At 44.0% G+C, this 14,153-nt stretch overlaps 1 protein-coding gene across 2 annotated transcripts in view; it reads right to left on the reverse strand.

The window, feature by feature from the left end:
• MYLK3 (myosin light chain kinase 3) overlaps positions 1-14,153 on the reverse strand; it is a 57,712-nt gene that overhangs the window by 20,270 nt on the left and 23,289 nt on the right. For both annotated transcript variants that reach the window (XM_059999058.1, XM_059999057.1), the window contains exons 4-8: positions 7,820-8,277; positions 6,322-6,427; positions 5,611-5,704; positions 5,081-5,190; positions 4,002-4,143 (exon numbers count right to left, since the gene is read on the reverse strand). In XM_059999058.1, the coding sequence (XP_059855041.1) occupies positions 4,002-4,143; positions 5,081-5,190; positions 5,611-5,704; positions 6,322-6,427; positions 7,820-8,277 (910 nt within the window). The remainder of the gene's footprint in view (positions 1-4,001; positions 4,144-5,080; positions 5,191-5,610; positions 5,705-6,321; positions 6,428-7,819; positions 8,278-14,153) is intronic.

Raw genomic sequence — 14,153 nt, forward strand, 5'->3', positions numbered from 1 at the left:
CATTGTACTTTTGATTTACATTTCTCTTTTGACTAATGATGTTAAAAATCTTTTCATGTGCTTATTGGCCATTTTTATATCCTCATTGGATAAATGTCTATTCAAATTCTTTGCCCATTTTCAAATTTGTCTTTCTCAATGAGTTGTAAGAGTTCTTTATATATCCTAGATACAAGTCCTTTATCAGACATATGACTTGAAAATATTTTCTCCCATTCTGTGGGCTGTTATTTCATTTTCATTATGGTGTCCTTCGAAACATAACGGTTTCTAATTTTGATGAAGTGTAATTTATCAACTTTGCTCTTCTAGCTTGAGCTTTTGATTCATATATAATATACTCCTATGCTTTCTTCTAAGAACTTTATAGTTTTAGCTCTTACATTTAGGTCTATATCCATTTTGAGTTAATATTTGTATATATTATGAGGTAGGGGTTCAACTTTCATGTGGATATCAAGCATGGTGTCCCAGCACCATTTGTTGAAAAGACTATTCTTTGCCCATTGAATTGTCATGGCACTTTTTTCAAAAATCTATTGACCACAAATATAAGGGTTTAATTCTGGACTCTCAATTGTATTCCATTGATCTGTCTGTCTGTCCTTACATCATAACACAGTTTTGATTTCTGTAGCTTAGTAGTAAGTTTTGAAGTTGGGAAATGTGAGTCCTCCAAATTTGTCCTTCTTTTTCAAGATTGTTTTTGCTATTCTGGGTCCCATAAATTTCCATCTGAATTTTAGGATTAGATCATTAATTTCTGCAAAGAAGCCAGCTGTGATTTTGATAGGATTGCACTGAACATACAGATCATTTTGGAGAGTATTGCCATCTTAATAATATTAAGTTTTCTGATCTATGAATATGGGATGTCTTTCCATTTACTTATGCCATCTTTAATTTCTTTCAACAATGTTTCATAGTTTTCAGAATATAAGGCTTATACATCTTTGGTCAAATTCATTTCTAAGTATTTTATTCTTTCTGATGCTACTGTAAATGAAATAGTTTTCTTAATTTTATTTACAGAATGTCAACTGCTAATGTATGGAAATACAATTGATTTTTACATCTTACATCCTACAACATTGCTGAACTAATTTATTAGTTCTAATAGTTTCCCTCCACCCTCCTTAGGATTTTCTATATCAAAATCATGTCATCTGTGAATAGAATTTTACTTCTTCCTCTCCAATCTGGATGTCTTTTATTTATTCTCTTGCCTAATTGCCCTGGTTAGAACCACAAGTACAATGTTTAATAGAAATGGCAAGAATATACACCCGTGTCTTGTTTCTGATGTTAAAAGGTAAACATTCAACATTTTATCATTAAATTTAAAATTAGCTGTGTGTTTTTCATAGATGATCTTTATCAGGTTAAGGAGTTCTCTTCTATACCTAATTTGTTTAGTGTTTTCACCATGAAAAGTTGTTTGAGTTCGTCAAGTGATTTTTCTAGCTACTAAAATGATTATGTGATGTTGTCCTTTATTCTTTTAATATGGCATATTACATTGATTGATTTTTCATATGTTAAACCAACCTTGCACTCTTGGGACAAATCCCACTTTGTGGTGTGTATAATCCTTTTTTTTTTTTTTTTTTTGCGGTACACGGGCCTCTCACTGTTGTGGCCTCTTCTGTTGTGGAGCACAGGCTCCGGATGCGCAGGCCCCGTGGCCATGGCTTACAGGCCCAGCCGCTTCGCAGCATGTGGGCTCTTCCTGGACCGGGGCACAAACCCCTGTCCCCTGTGCCACCAGGGAAGCCCTGTATAACCCTTTTTAAATGTTGCTGTATTCAGTTTACTAATTTTTTATTGAGAATTTTTACATCTATATTCACAAGGGATATTCGTCTGTAGTTTCATCACAAGAAGTGATGTCTGCCTGGTTTTGGAATCAGGATAAGTCTTGTCTCATAAAATGAGTGAGGAAGTGTTTTATTCTCTTCTAATTTTTGGAACAGTTTGTGAAGGATTGGTATTAATTCTTTAAACATTTGGTAGAATTCACCAGTGAAGCCACATGGGCCTAGGCTTTTCTTTGTGGGTAGTTTTTTACACCAATTTGATTGTTTTACTTGTTATAAGTCTATTCAGATTTTCTATTCCTTTTGAGTGAGTTTTCAGAAGTTTGTGTCTTTTGGGGGAATTCTTCCATTTTATCTACATTATCTAATTTACTGGCATACAATTTTTCATAACATTCCCTTATAATCTTTATTTCTGTAAGGCTGGTAGTGATGGCCCCTCTTTCATTCCATTCATTTTAGTAATTTGAGTCTTCTTTCTAGTTCAATATAGCTAAAGATTTGTCAATTTATTGATCTTTTCAAAGAACCAACTTTTGGTTTCATTGATTTTCTCTGCTGTTTCTCTGTTCTCTGTTTCAATTATTTCTGCTCTAACCTTTCTTATTTGTATCCTCTGCTTGCTTTGAGTTTAGCTTGCTCTTCTTTTTCTAGTTTCTTAAGATGGAATGTTAGATTATTGGTTTGAGATGTTCTTTTTAATATATAAGTGTTTGCAGCTACAAATTTCATTCCTAGTTTAGATGCACCCCCATAAGTCTTGGCATGTTGTGTTCTCATTTTCATTCATCTCAAAGTATTTTCTAAAACTTAATTTTAATAATAATTTTCTCTGGCCTGATATATCAAAAACACTACCATTTCAATAAGTTATCAAAATAAAAAATATCGATGAAACATTTTCCATTATTTTTATCATATTGCCTTTGAAGTCCAGTGTGCATTTTACATTTATAGCACATCTCAAATCAGACACTAAATCTTCATCAGAAATACTTTAGATGTATTTAGATCTCATGAATTATTTGTATTTAGATTTCATGAAATTGATAGCTTTTGAAAAACAAATTAACATATTGAAATTGTTCCAAATATACTTAATGTTTTTCAATAATTTAATCATGTCAATTTTTAGATTTAAATTAATAAAATTTAAAATTCAGTTCCTCACTCACACTAGTTATATTTCAAGTGCTTAATAGTCAAATGTGGGGCTTCCCTGGCAGTCCAGTGATCAAGACTCCACACTTCCACTTCAGGGGGCACGGGTTTGATCCCTGGTTGGGGAATGAAGATGTCACACGGCAGAGTCAAAAAAAAAAAAAGAAAAGAAAAGGAAATTCTGCCATTTGTGACAAGATGGAACTTGACGGCATTATGCAAAGTGAAATAAATCAGACAGAGAAAGACACTTACTGTATGATCTCAGTTATAAGTAGAATCTAAAAAATTGGAGTCATCACACTTCCTGATCTCAAACTATAACTAAGCAACACTAATCAAAATAGTATAATATAGGCATAAAAAGGCAGACATGTAGATCAATGGAACAGAATAGACATCCCAGAAATAAACCCATGTACAAAACAGAAAGAAAAGAATGGCTACCTCGTGCTTACTTTTTGTCAAGTAGACAAAAGAAGCTGTAATGCATTCATTCAATGGACTATACCATGGCCCTTAAAGAGAATGAGAAAAGATGTCTACAGTGTACTGTTAACTAAAAAGGGCAAGTTTAAAAACGAGATGTATAGTATGATCCTTTGTGTGTGTGTGTGTTTGTCGTGCCAAATTGCTAATACAGAAGACCTCTCAGCACAGAGACTGAGTGGGAAGAACTTTCACTGTGCATTTCATACATTTCTATATTGTCTATATTTGTTACCACATGCATGTTTCTATTTTAGTTTTTAAAAACTAATCTTAGAGATTTTTTTATAGAAAAAAGTCACTGTATCATTTGATCGTCAAAGAACACTTAATGAGGTACCTATTTTCCACATGTCACAGATGGAGGAACTGAGGCTCAGAGACTTGGCCTGCCCTAGAATCCAGAAGTAGGCAATGGCAGAGCAAGGAATGGAAGCCAGGATTGGGTGCTGACAGAGCTCTCAAAGATGAGAGAGCAGCAGAGGCTCAGGAACCAGGGCACCCAACCGCCACATGCCCAGGGCGGAGCCTGACCTTGAGGTCCAAGTGCAGGACGTACTGCTGATGGAGGTATTGCACACCCTCGCAGACCTGCTTGGTGAACAACACCACATCCAGTTCAGTCAGGTTGTACTTCTCTTCTGTGATCCGGTCAAAGAGCTCACCCCCATCCACACTGCCAAGGCAAAGGAAGAGGCAAGCACTGACTGAGCAAGGCTCTCAGAAGACTGGTCCACTCATCACCAGGTGAGCCCAAGGGTGCCACTGCCATCTGGGGTTTTACGGGGACCTTTGCTCTTGTCCATTCCCAGCTCAGAGTATGGGTGGTAAAAAGGAAGTGATGGGCCAGATGGGAGACTGGGGCTTATCTGCAGTGTTGATCATCCAGGCTCACTCTGGATACTCACTCTTGATACTCTAGGCCAAGGTTGTAAGCTCATTGGCCTACAGGGGCCAATTAGTACCTACATGGCAAGAAGCCTAAATCAGACCAGATGTAAGACAAAACTTTTCTTAGAACACATAGCCCTTAGTCTAACTTCTTTTTCCACTTTTTATAGAGAACTGACATGACAAATATTTCACTATCCTCAGTCCTACCAGAAGGAAAATAGCAACACAAGCACAATAATAAATGTCCCCTGAGCCCCTGGCCTCAACGTCATGGGTAGCTGGAAGTGATAGGGACTATAGCAAATGGGAGTTTGATTGCCCCGTCTACAAAGGTCAGTTACTATGAGCTCCATCACACCACTTCCAACTGGAAATGTAGATCCAGCATTACCAGATCTTTTATATTTGCAAGGAAAGCTAGACATCTAGGTTTTAATGTGAAATTTCCCTATTTCCAACTAACAACTAAATTTAGTTAACAACTAAATCAAAATTACTAAAAATTGTGTAGGCCAAAACAATATCTGTAGGTCAAATCAGGTTCACTGGCTGCTGGTTTGTGACAAATGGCTTTGTCCTCTGTGCTCTATGTTGGAGGTCAGGCAGAGGAGGTGATGCCTTTCCCTGGATGTCACTGAGAGGGGAAGGAAAGAGAGAGTTTTGCTGGAATCTCAGTTCCCAGCCCCACCCCGAGCCCTGGCCCCATCTCCCATGCTCACTACTCCATGACAAGGGTAAAGCTGTTCTTGCTCTCAAAGGCATCGTAGAGCTGGATCAGGTTCACATGGCTGAGCTGGTTCATGATGGTGATCTCGTTCTTCACATCCTCCTTGTGGAGCCAAAGGGGAGAGGAGTTTCCAAGAAATGGGTCAGGAAGAGAAGTCAGCTGCCCTTCCCAAGACACACACATCCCCACCCTGCATCCTCATTTCCTGTTCTCACACCAGCTTTCCTCAACTCACCACCCACACCAGCTTCTTACAGCAGCAAGGGCCCACCCATTTCACAGATAGGAAACCTGAAGCCCAAAAAGGAACCCTGGAGGTCTAGGAGGACCTGTTGCCCAGGGTGCAAGGTGACCTGCTGACTGGAGTGTGGGAGTCATGGAAAAGAGGCAGGAAAGGTGGCTAGGTTTCCTGCTCAGAGTGGAGGGGCCTGGTGCAGTGTGGGGTCCAGGGTGGCCCAGAGGGAAGTGAAGGAATCCTGAGCTTGGTCCGGGACACCCACTGGCCTGGGGCAAAAACCTCACCCGGTCCTTGGCACTCTTCACTTTGATGATCTTGGCCGCCAGCGAGAGGCCCGTGGCCTTCTCCGTGCATCTGTGGACCTGGCCAAACCGGCCCCTGCAGAGATATGATGACAGAGCAGTCTCAGAGCCCCAGAAGCACACCCGCCATGTGGTGGGCCAGCCCCATCCTGGACCCTGGGCTTTCTGGTCCTACCTCTACTCTGCACACACCACAGGGATTACCCTGCACCCCAGAGTTATCAGTCACCACCCGCACACCCACGGGCTCTGAACCTGGAAAAGAGCTTCTTCACCCCATATATGTGGGCCATCCTGCACCCCAGAGGGTGTCCCCCCAACCCACAGAACCCAGCCCATCCTGCACCCCAGGTGGTGTCCCTGTCACCCACACCACCCAGGCCGTCCTGCACCCTAGAGGACATCCCTCTTACCCCACCCCATGTCAGCTCCTGTGCCACCTCCATTACACGGGTCTCAGGCCCGCACTGTGGGCCCTCCTGCACCCTACACTTCATCTCACTCACACCATGCGGGCCCTCCTGCACTCCGTGGATATCTCCTCACCCACTCTTTGTGAGCCCTCCGCCCACTCCCGTGCTGTGCGGTACATCCCACTCCTGGCGGTGGCTCCATCGATCAGTTCCTGAGAACCACAGCGGCACGCAGCTGTCCAGTTACCCCGCCCCTCATCAAGGCAGAAGGCCAGCTTACCCTCCCAGGACTTCGTGCTGGCACACTGTGTAGCCCGCTGAGGTCGAGGTCTCCCTCACACTCACCATCCGATGCTCGAAGGGGGCTGGCGGGGCTGGACTGTCGTCTGTTCGGGAGACAGCAACTGTGAGCCTCCTTCGTGCCGTCCCCACCTCTCAGCTCCCCCCACCCCCAGTTCAAAAACGGCTTCTGCCAGTTTGTTGGGGGCTTATCGAGGGAGTACTCAGAGTGTTCCAGGAACAACTCCATGACCTCCGCAACCCTGGACCCAGAGCAGGGGAAATACTTCTATTTTCTCTTAGTTTGTCTCACAAGCCACTTTCTGCTCCCCAAAGTAGAAGACTGAATTTGCTTTGAGAGCATATTGTGTACCTTTTTTGTGTCTGCAAAGGTGAGCCCAAGCCCTAGACTACAAGGGGGTAACATTTGCATGATTGTGTTGTTTCCTGGGCCCCTGGAAAGCCTGGGTGTGTCGCAGAGAATCCACATCTAGAATTCCAGTCTGAAGTCTCCTTCACTGCAAAGTAACTGCCTTCTCTTCTGGAGCCCAACCGTCAGATCCTGGCTCTGTCAGCACTGACCTTGTGACCTTAAACGTGCTTCTCAGCCCCTCCTGTGTTTCACGTGTCTCCACTCCACAGGCCTGTGAGGGTAAACGCCACCACAAATGCCCGAGGCTCGGCTCACAGGGAGTCCTCAGCTAAAATTGGCTTTATCACCATCTCAAGTCTCAGAAAAGACTCTAAAGTCACAGCCTGCTCTCAACTGTGTTTCAGGAATTATGGGACGCCTATGTCCACATCTGGACCAGGTCATACAAGGGGAGAGGAAGCAGCCAGAGAAGTCAGAGCACAGCACAGGGCAACCATGGAGCCCGGAACTGGCAAGGGGCACCAGGATGACCTGCAGAACGCTCAGCCCTTCCTCAGGGACCTCCAGAAATTCTGGAACAGGGAGTCAGCAAATGGTGGCCTTCCAGCAGCCATATGGGATGAGGGCTCAGACCAACGAGGGTGTGGCCCTAAGGGCTGGAGGAGTTGAGGCCCTTTAGGTCACAGGAACACAAGGACACCTCCCACCACCATTGGGACAGAAAGCAGGTCAGCAGCCCCTTCCCGATCCTGGATGAGAGTCAGCCCACTGAGTGCAAATGGCTGATAGTGGGTTATATATACCAGTTAATGGATTTGCCTTTTAGCAGGAGCCTTCCCTGTCTCAATCCAGAATGATAGCAATAGTATCGGGCAGGCAGGTGGCTTTGAGAACTCCAAGTTGAGCCCCATGGGTTCCCTCCTCTCCAATGGCTAGAGCCAACATGAGCTCAGCCTGCTGCATCTCCGTGCCTTGGTCTCCAGCCCTGGGATGTGCTGGCAGGCTGTTCCCAGTCTTCGACTCCCCAACACCCACATTCTCTCTCCCTGGAAGCTTCAGGGAGGCCTCCCAGAGTAGGCCTTTCAAACTCACTCACCTCGGGGCACATAGCAATGCCCTCACTTACCCAGAAACAGGCTGCCCTCCTCAGCTCCTGGGGGTGTCCTCCTTCCTGCTTCAGCTCTGCTCGTGCCCCTGGCTGTGCAGTCTTTTCCAGGCTCAGGGTTCCCTGCTCCCGGGCCTGTGTCCTGCTGCAGGCCTGGGGTCCTGGCATCGGCTCCCTTGTCCCTCCAGGCCCTGCTTGGTGTCATGGCGGGCTCAGGCCCAGATCCCTGTTTCTCTTTGGCCTTTGCTCCGCAGTCGCTGCTCCGCTTCCACAGTGGGGAAAACACCCCAGCTCCTTTTGGGATATGTTTTCCTGACTCAGTCCCAGGGGCCTGGGGGTAGCACCTGGGCCCAGGTGAGTCCTGCTCACCTGGATGGGCAGCTGCTAGAGCCTCTTCAGGGGGCGTGGTTCTGAGGCTGCCACCTCGTGTCACAAGTAGCTCCCCAGGGATGTCTGTCTCCTGCACATGGATGGAGATCCTGGGGCAGAGAGAAATGTGGCCCTGAGGTTAAAAGCAAGAACCTGAGTCAGAACAGACCTGGGTTCAAATGCCTGCTGCTGCCATTCACTGACCACGGCCTCTTAGCCTCAGTTTTCTCATCTGTTAAAACGGGCCCTTTGGGTTGTTATAATACTAAGAGTTAGCTTGCGGTTGAAACCAGCAGATTCCATCCCCTGTCCCTCTCTACCCAGACAGGACACCAGGGGAGAGACTGGCTTCAGTGGCATACGGTGCCACCAGCTCTCAGGATTCCACTGGATCAGCATCCAGGAAAGACTTGAAGCGACCTGTGGTGGATGGGGCTTGGGAGGAGTGGGGAGGCGGGCACCAGCTGTCTCTGTGGCCCCTTGGGAATGTGCTTCTGCTCCAGGAGGAATGTGGCCGGGAGGCAGGAGACCTGGGCTCTTCCCTCCCTTCTTTGGGCCTCAGTTTCCCTTCCATTAAATGAAGAGAAGGGTGAACCAAGTCAAACATCACACTGAAGCTTCAGGTCAGACACATTTTAGTAAAATCAGGGAATTGCTCATAAGAGTCTGGACTTTCTGTTTCTCCTGAATAAAACAGTCCTGGCTGTGCTAGGCCTGCGTGCTTACACAGCTGAGGAAACTCTCTGCCTCCCTACAGGCCCTCCTGCACCACTGGGCCATGTCAATGGGCCATGCCACTGGGCCATGCCACTGGGCCCGCTGCATCCACCTTTGTTACCCAGACCAAGCAGCATTGTGGTTTTGGAAGCCAGCTGGAGGTCAGGAAGGCCTTCTAAGCCCTGACATTCAGAGGGAAGGACACTGATCCTGGGAGCTTCAGACCCTCCCTCTCAGAGTTGCCCTCTGACTGCCCTTCACAACCCCACTGCCGAGGTCTATGAGTGTTGGGGCAGGGGTGAGGGGGTGAGTGCCTGGGGTGGACTGAGTCTCAGGAGGGAGCCAGGCGGCCTCCATCCTGGCCATAGTTCTGCCACAGGTTGCTGAACAGGGCTGGGTTTGGGCAAGTCTAGCCTCAGCAACCTCTTCTGTCAAACAGGGACAGTAACACTTCACAGATGTACTGAGAGTCGACTAAGAAATGAAAGTACAAATGCAGGAGGTTCAAACAGTGAAGCCTAAAATGGTGCAGCTACTGTGGAAATCAGTATGGCAGTTCCTAAAAAATGTAAAAATAGAACTACCATATGATCCAGCAATCTCACTTCTGGAAATATATCCAAAAGAATTGAAAGCAGAATCTCACAGAGATTTGCACAGCCATGTTCACAGCAGCATTATTCACAACAGCCAAATGTGGAAGCAACCCAAGTGTCCAGTGATGGATGAATGGATAAAAAAATGTAGCATATACATACAATGGAATATTATTCATCCTTAAAAAGGAAGGAAGTTCTGACCTGGATGAACCTTGAGGACTTTATGCTAAGTGAAATAAGCCAGTGACAGAAAGACTGATTCCACATATATGAATGAATGAATTATATGAAGGACTTACAATAGTCAGATTCATAGAGACAGAAAGTAGAAAGGTGGTTACCGTGATCTGGAGGGGAGGCGTTTGATGGTAACAGAGTTTCAGATTTACAAGACAAAAAAGTTCTGGAGATCTGTGTCACAGCAATATGAATATACTTAACACAACTACACTATACACTTGAAAATGGTTAAGATGGTAAATTTTATGTTATGAGTTTTTAACCACATTTTTTTTAAAATTAAGGCTTTCCCTAGCAGCTGGAGGCCCAGGCCCCTCCTCTGAGCTGCTGCAGATCCTCTGAGAGCAGTGCCTACTTCTGAATGCACCTGGTTCGGCAGCCTGTTCACAGCTAAGCCTTGGGTGGGAGGCAGCAAAAGTCCCCCGACACTCCCTCAGGAGCAAGTACGGGTTGGTGATGACAGGGTAGGATGGGAAGGGTGGCATCCAAGCCCAGCTCAGCCCTTGCCTTAACCAAGGGACATGGGAAACTGCAGGAAGCCAGTTTCTGGAAGAATATCCAGGTAGACAGGTAGCCAGCTAAGAAGGCCAACAGCCACTGAGTTCCTCTTGGTCTTCATACCTGGGGGCATGGGATGACCCCAAGGTACTGCCATGCATTCCCATGCCTCTCTGAGTGTCTAAGGCTTCCCCACTTCCTGCGCAGCACAGCCAGGGCAGGCATTGCTAATTGATTGCAGCACTCTATCCCACCAAGTCCAGCAAGGGCCCAGGGATCCTCTACACAGGCAGCCACTGCCAATCACAGCCAATGCTCGAGTTCAAATCCATTTTTCTCCAGATATACCCATGTGCTAGGTGACGGAGGGTAGGCAGTGATCGCCCCACTTCCTGAGCCCAGTCTGGTGTCTGAAATTCAACTCAGGGTTGAAACTGACACACAGACCTTTCCCCCTCACCCAGAATTCTTTTAGGGCCCCTAAGTTCATGGAAAGTTCATCCCCACCCTAGATTCCACATTTAGAGCCTTGGCCAGGATCCAAGGATGCCTGCCAGGAATCCCTCCCTCCAGCTGTTTAGGTCTCCTGGGGACTCATATTTCCTTCCAGAACAAAGGCAGAAAAAGGACTGGGCTTCCCTGCCAGCCACCACAGCATACACAGACACCAGCTCCTCTCCCTGAGCCAGGCCTTGGGGGACTCAGTTATAGATCAGGACAGCCAAGGGCAGGTGCAGAAGGGCACAAGTCCCTTTAGAGAAAGGCCCAGGAAGCAGAGTGCCCTTCAGTGGGCTGCCTGGGACCAGGATGCCCTGCCCCTGGAGAACACTGCTGGAAAACACAGGGCTAGGTAGGACCTGACAGTCAGCAGTTCTGTCTCTTCATTTTCCTGCACCATGTCTGCTGAGGGCAGGTCCTGAGACTGAGTCCTTAGAGCTCCAAGTCCACTTCCAGAGCTCCAAGCATAATCTTTCTGAAAGCCCCTGGATTGATTCAGCCCATACCAACCTCCCACCTCTGAACACCCATCATTCTCTCCCCATCATAGTATTTAAGACTTAACTAAATGCTGACCTGAAAAAACAGGATGGTGCAGTGGTTAGGGGCACAGATTCTGGAGTCCAAAAACCTAGATCCAGCCTCTTAAATTTTTTGAGAATTGTTTTGTGGCCTAGCATGTGATCTATCCTGGAGAACATTCCATGTGTACTTGAAAATAATGTGTATTTATTTATTTATTTATTTATTTATGGCTGTGTTGGGTCTTCGTTGCTGTGTGCAGGCTTTCTCTAGTTGCAGCGAGTGGGGACTACTCTTCATTGTAGCACGCAAGCTTCTCATTGCGGTGGCTTCTCTTATTGCAGTGGCTTCACTTGTTGCGGAGCACAGGTTCTAGGCACGTGGGTTTCAATAGTTGTGGCTCACGGGCTCTAGAGCACAAGCTCAGTAGTTGTGGCACACGGGCTTAGTGGCATGTGGGATCTTCTCAGACCAGGGCTCGAACCCGTGTTCCCTGCATTGGCAGGCAGATTCTTAACCACTGCACCACCAGAGAAATCCTGAATGTGTATTCTTATATCAAGCATTTTTTCCAGCTACAGTGGTATGAAATCAGAAATCAATTATAGAAAGAAAAATGGAACAAGAACAGACACATGGAGACTAAACGACATGCTACTAAAAAACCAATGTGTCAATGATGAAATCAAAGAGGAAATCAGAAAATACCTTGAGACAAATGAAAATGGAAACACAACACTCCAAAACCTATGGGATGCAGTAAAAGCAGTTCTAAGAGGGAAGCTGATAGCAGTACAGGCTTTCCTCAAGAAACAAGAAAAACATCAAGCAACCTAAACTACCACCTAAAGGAATTACCACCTAAAGAAGAACAAAGAAGGCCCAAAGTCAGCAGAAGGAAAGAAAAAATAAATATTAAAGAGGAAATAAATACAATAGAGATCAAAACACAGTAGAAAATATCAATGAAACCAAGAGGTGGTTTTTTGAAAAGACAAACAAAATTGATAAACCTTTAACCACACTAATCAAGAAGAAAGGAGAGAGGACCCAAATAAACAAAATAAGAAATGAAAGAGGACAAGGTCCTACTGTAGAGCACAGAGAACTATATTCACTATCCTATGATAAACCATAGTGGAAAAGAATATTTTTAAAAAGAATGTATATATATGTATAACTGAATCACTTTGCTGTATATGTATGCATAACTGAATCACTTTGCTGTACAGCAGAAAGTAACACAACATTGTAAATCAACTATACTTCAATTAAAAACAAACAAGAAAAGAAATGAAAGAGGGTAAATAACAAACAATACCACAGAACTACAAAAAATCATAAAAGAATACTATGAACAGCTATACGTGAACAAATTGGACAACCTAGAACAAATTTCTAGAAACATACAACCTGCCAAGACTGAATCAAGAACAAACAGACAATTTGAACAGACTGATCACTAGTAGTGAAACTGAATTTGTAATTAAAAAAAAAACTCCCAGCAAAAAATGTCCAGGGTTGGACAGCTTCACAGGGTAATTCTTTTTTGTGTTCTATAAAAAAGAACTAGTGCTTATCCTTTTCAAACTAGTCCAAAAACTTGAAGAGGATGGAACACTCCCAAATGCATTCTATGAGGCCACCATTACCCTGATACCAAAATCAGAAAAAGACATTACAACAAAAGCAAACTATAGGCCAGTATCTTTGATGAAAATAGATGCAAAAATCCTCAACAAAATATTAGCAAACTAAATCCAACAATATATAAAAAGGATCGTACACCATGATCAAGTGGGATTTATTCCAGGGACCCAAGGATGGTTCAATATTTGCAAATCAATCAATGTGATACATCATACTAACAAAGAGAAGGATAAAAATCACATGATCATCTCAATAGATGCCTAAAAAACATTTGACAAACTTCAACATCCACTCATTATAAAAAGCTATCATCAAAGTAGGTATAGAGAGAACACATCTCAACATAATAAAGGTCACATGACAAACTCACAGCTAACATCACACTCAATGGTGAAAAGCTAAAAGCCTTTCCTCTAAATTCAGGAACAAGACAAGAATCCCACTCTTTCCACTTGTATTTAACATAATATTGGAAGACCTAGCCACAGCAATCAGACAAGAAAAAGAAATAAAAGGCATCCAGATTGGAAGGAAAGATGTAAAACTGTCGCTATTTGCAGATGACATGATACTTTAAATAGAAAACCCTAAAGTCTCCACCTGAAAACTATAAAACAAATAAACAAACAATAAAACAGATAAAACTATAAAGCAAATAAACTATAAAAACTAATAAACAAATTAAATGAAATTGCAAGACACTAGATTAGTATACAGAAATCTGTTGCTTTTCTATACACTAATGTTAAACTATCAGAAAGAGAAAGTAAAAAACAATCCCTTTTAAAATCACATTTTAAAAATGCCTAAGAAGGAACTTAACAAAGGAGGTGAAAGACCTATATACTGAAAACTATAAAACATTGATGAAGGAAATTGAAGATGATACAAAGAAATGGAAAGATATCCCATGCTCTTGGATTGGAAGAATTAATATTGTTACAATGGCCATATTACCCAAAGCAATCTACAGATTTAATGCAATCTTTATAAAAACACCCATGACATTTTTTCAGAATGAGAACAAATAATCCTAAAGTTCATATGGAACCACAAAAGACCTCAAAGTGCCAAAGCAATCTTGGTAAAAAAGAACAAAGCTGGAGGTATCACCCTCCCAGACTTCAGGCTATATTACAAAGCTACAGTAATCAAAACATCATGGTACTGGCACAGAAAACAGACATATAGATCAATGGAACAGAACAGAGAGTCCAGAAATAAACGCATACACCTATGGTCAATTAATCTATGACAAAGGA

Source organism: Delphinus delphis, chromosome 20, assembly GCF_949987515.2.
Source record: "Delphinus delphis chromosome 20, mDelDel1.2, whole genome shotgun sequence".
Classification (NCBI taxonomy): domain Eukaryota; kingdom Metazoa; phylum Chordata; class Mammalia; order Artiodactyla; family Delphinidae; genus Delphinus; species Delphinus delphis.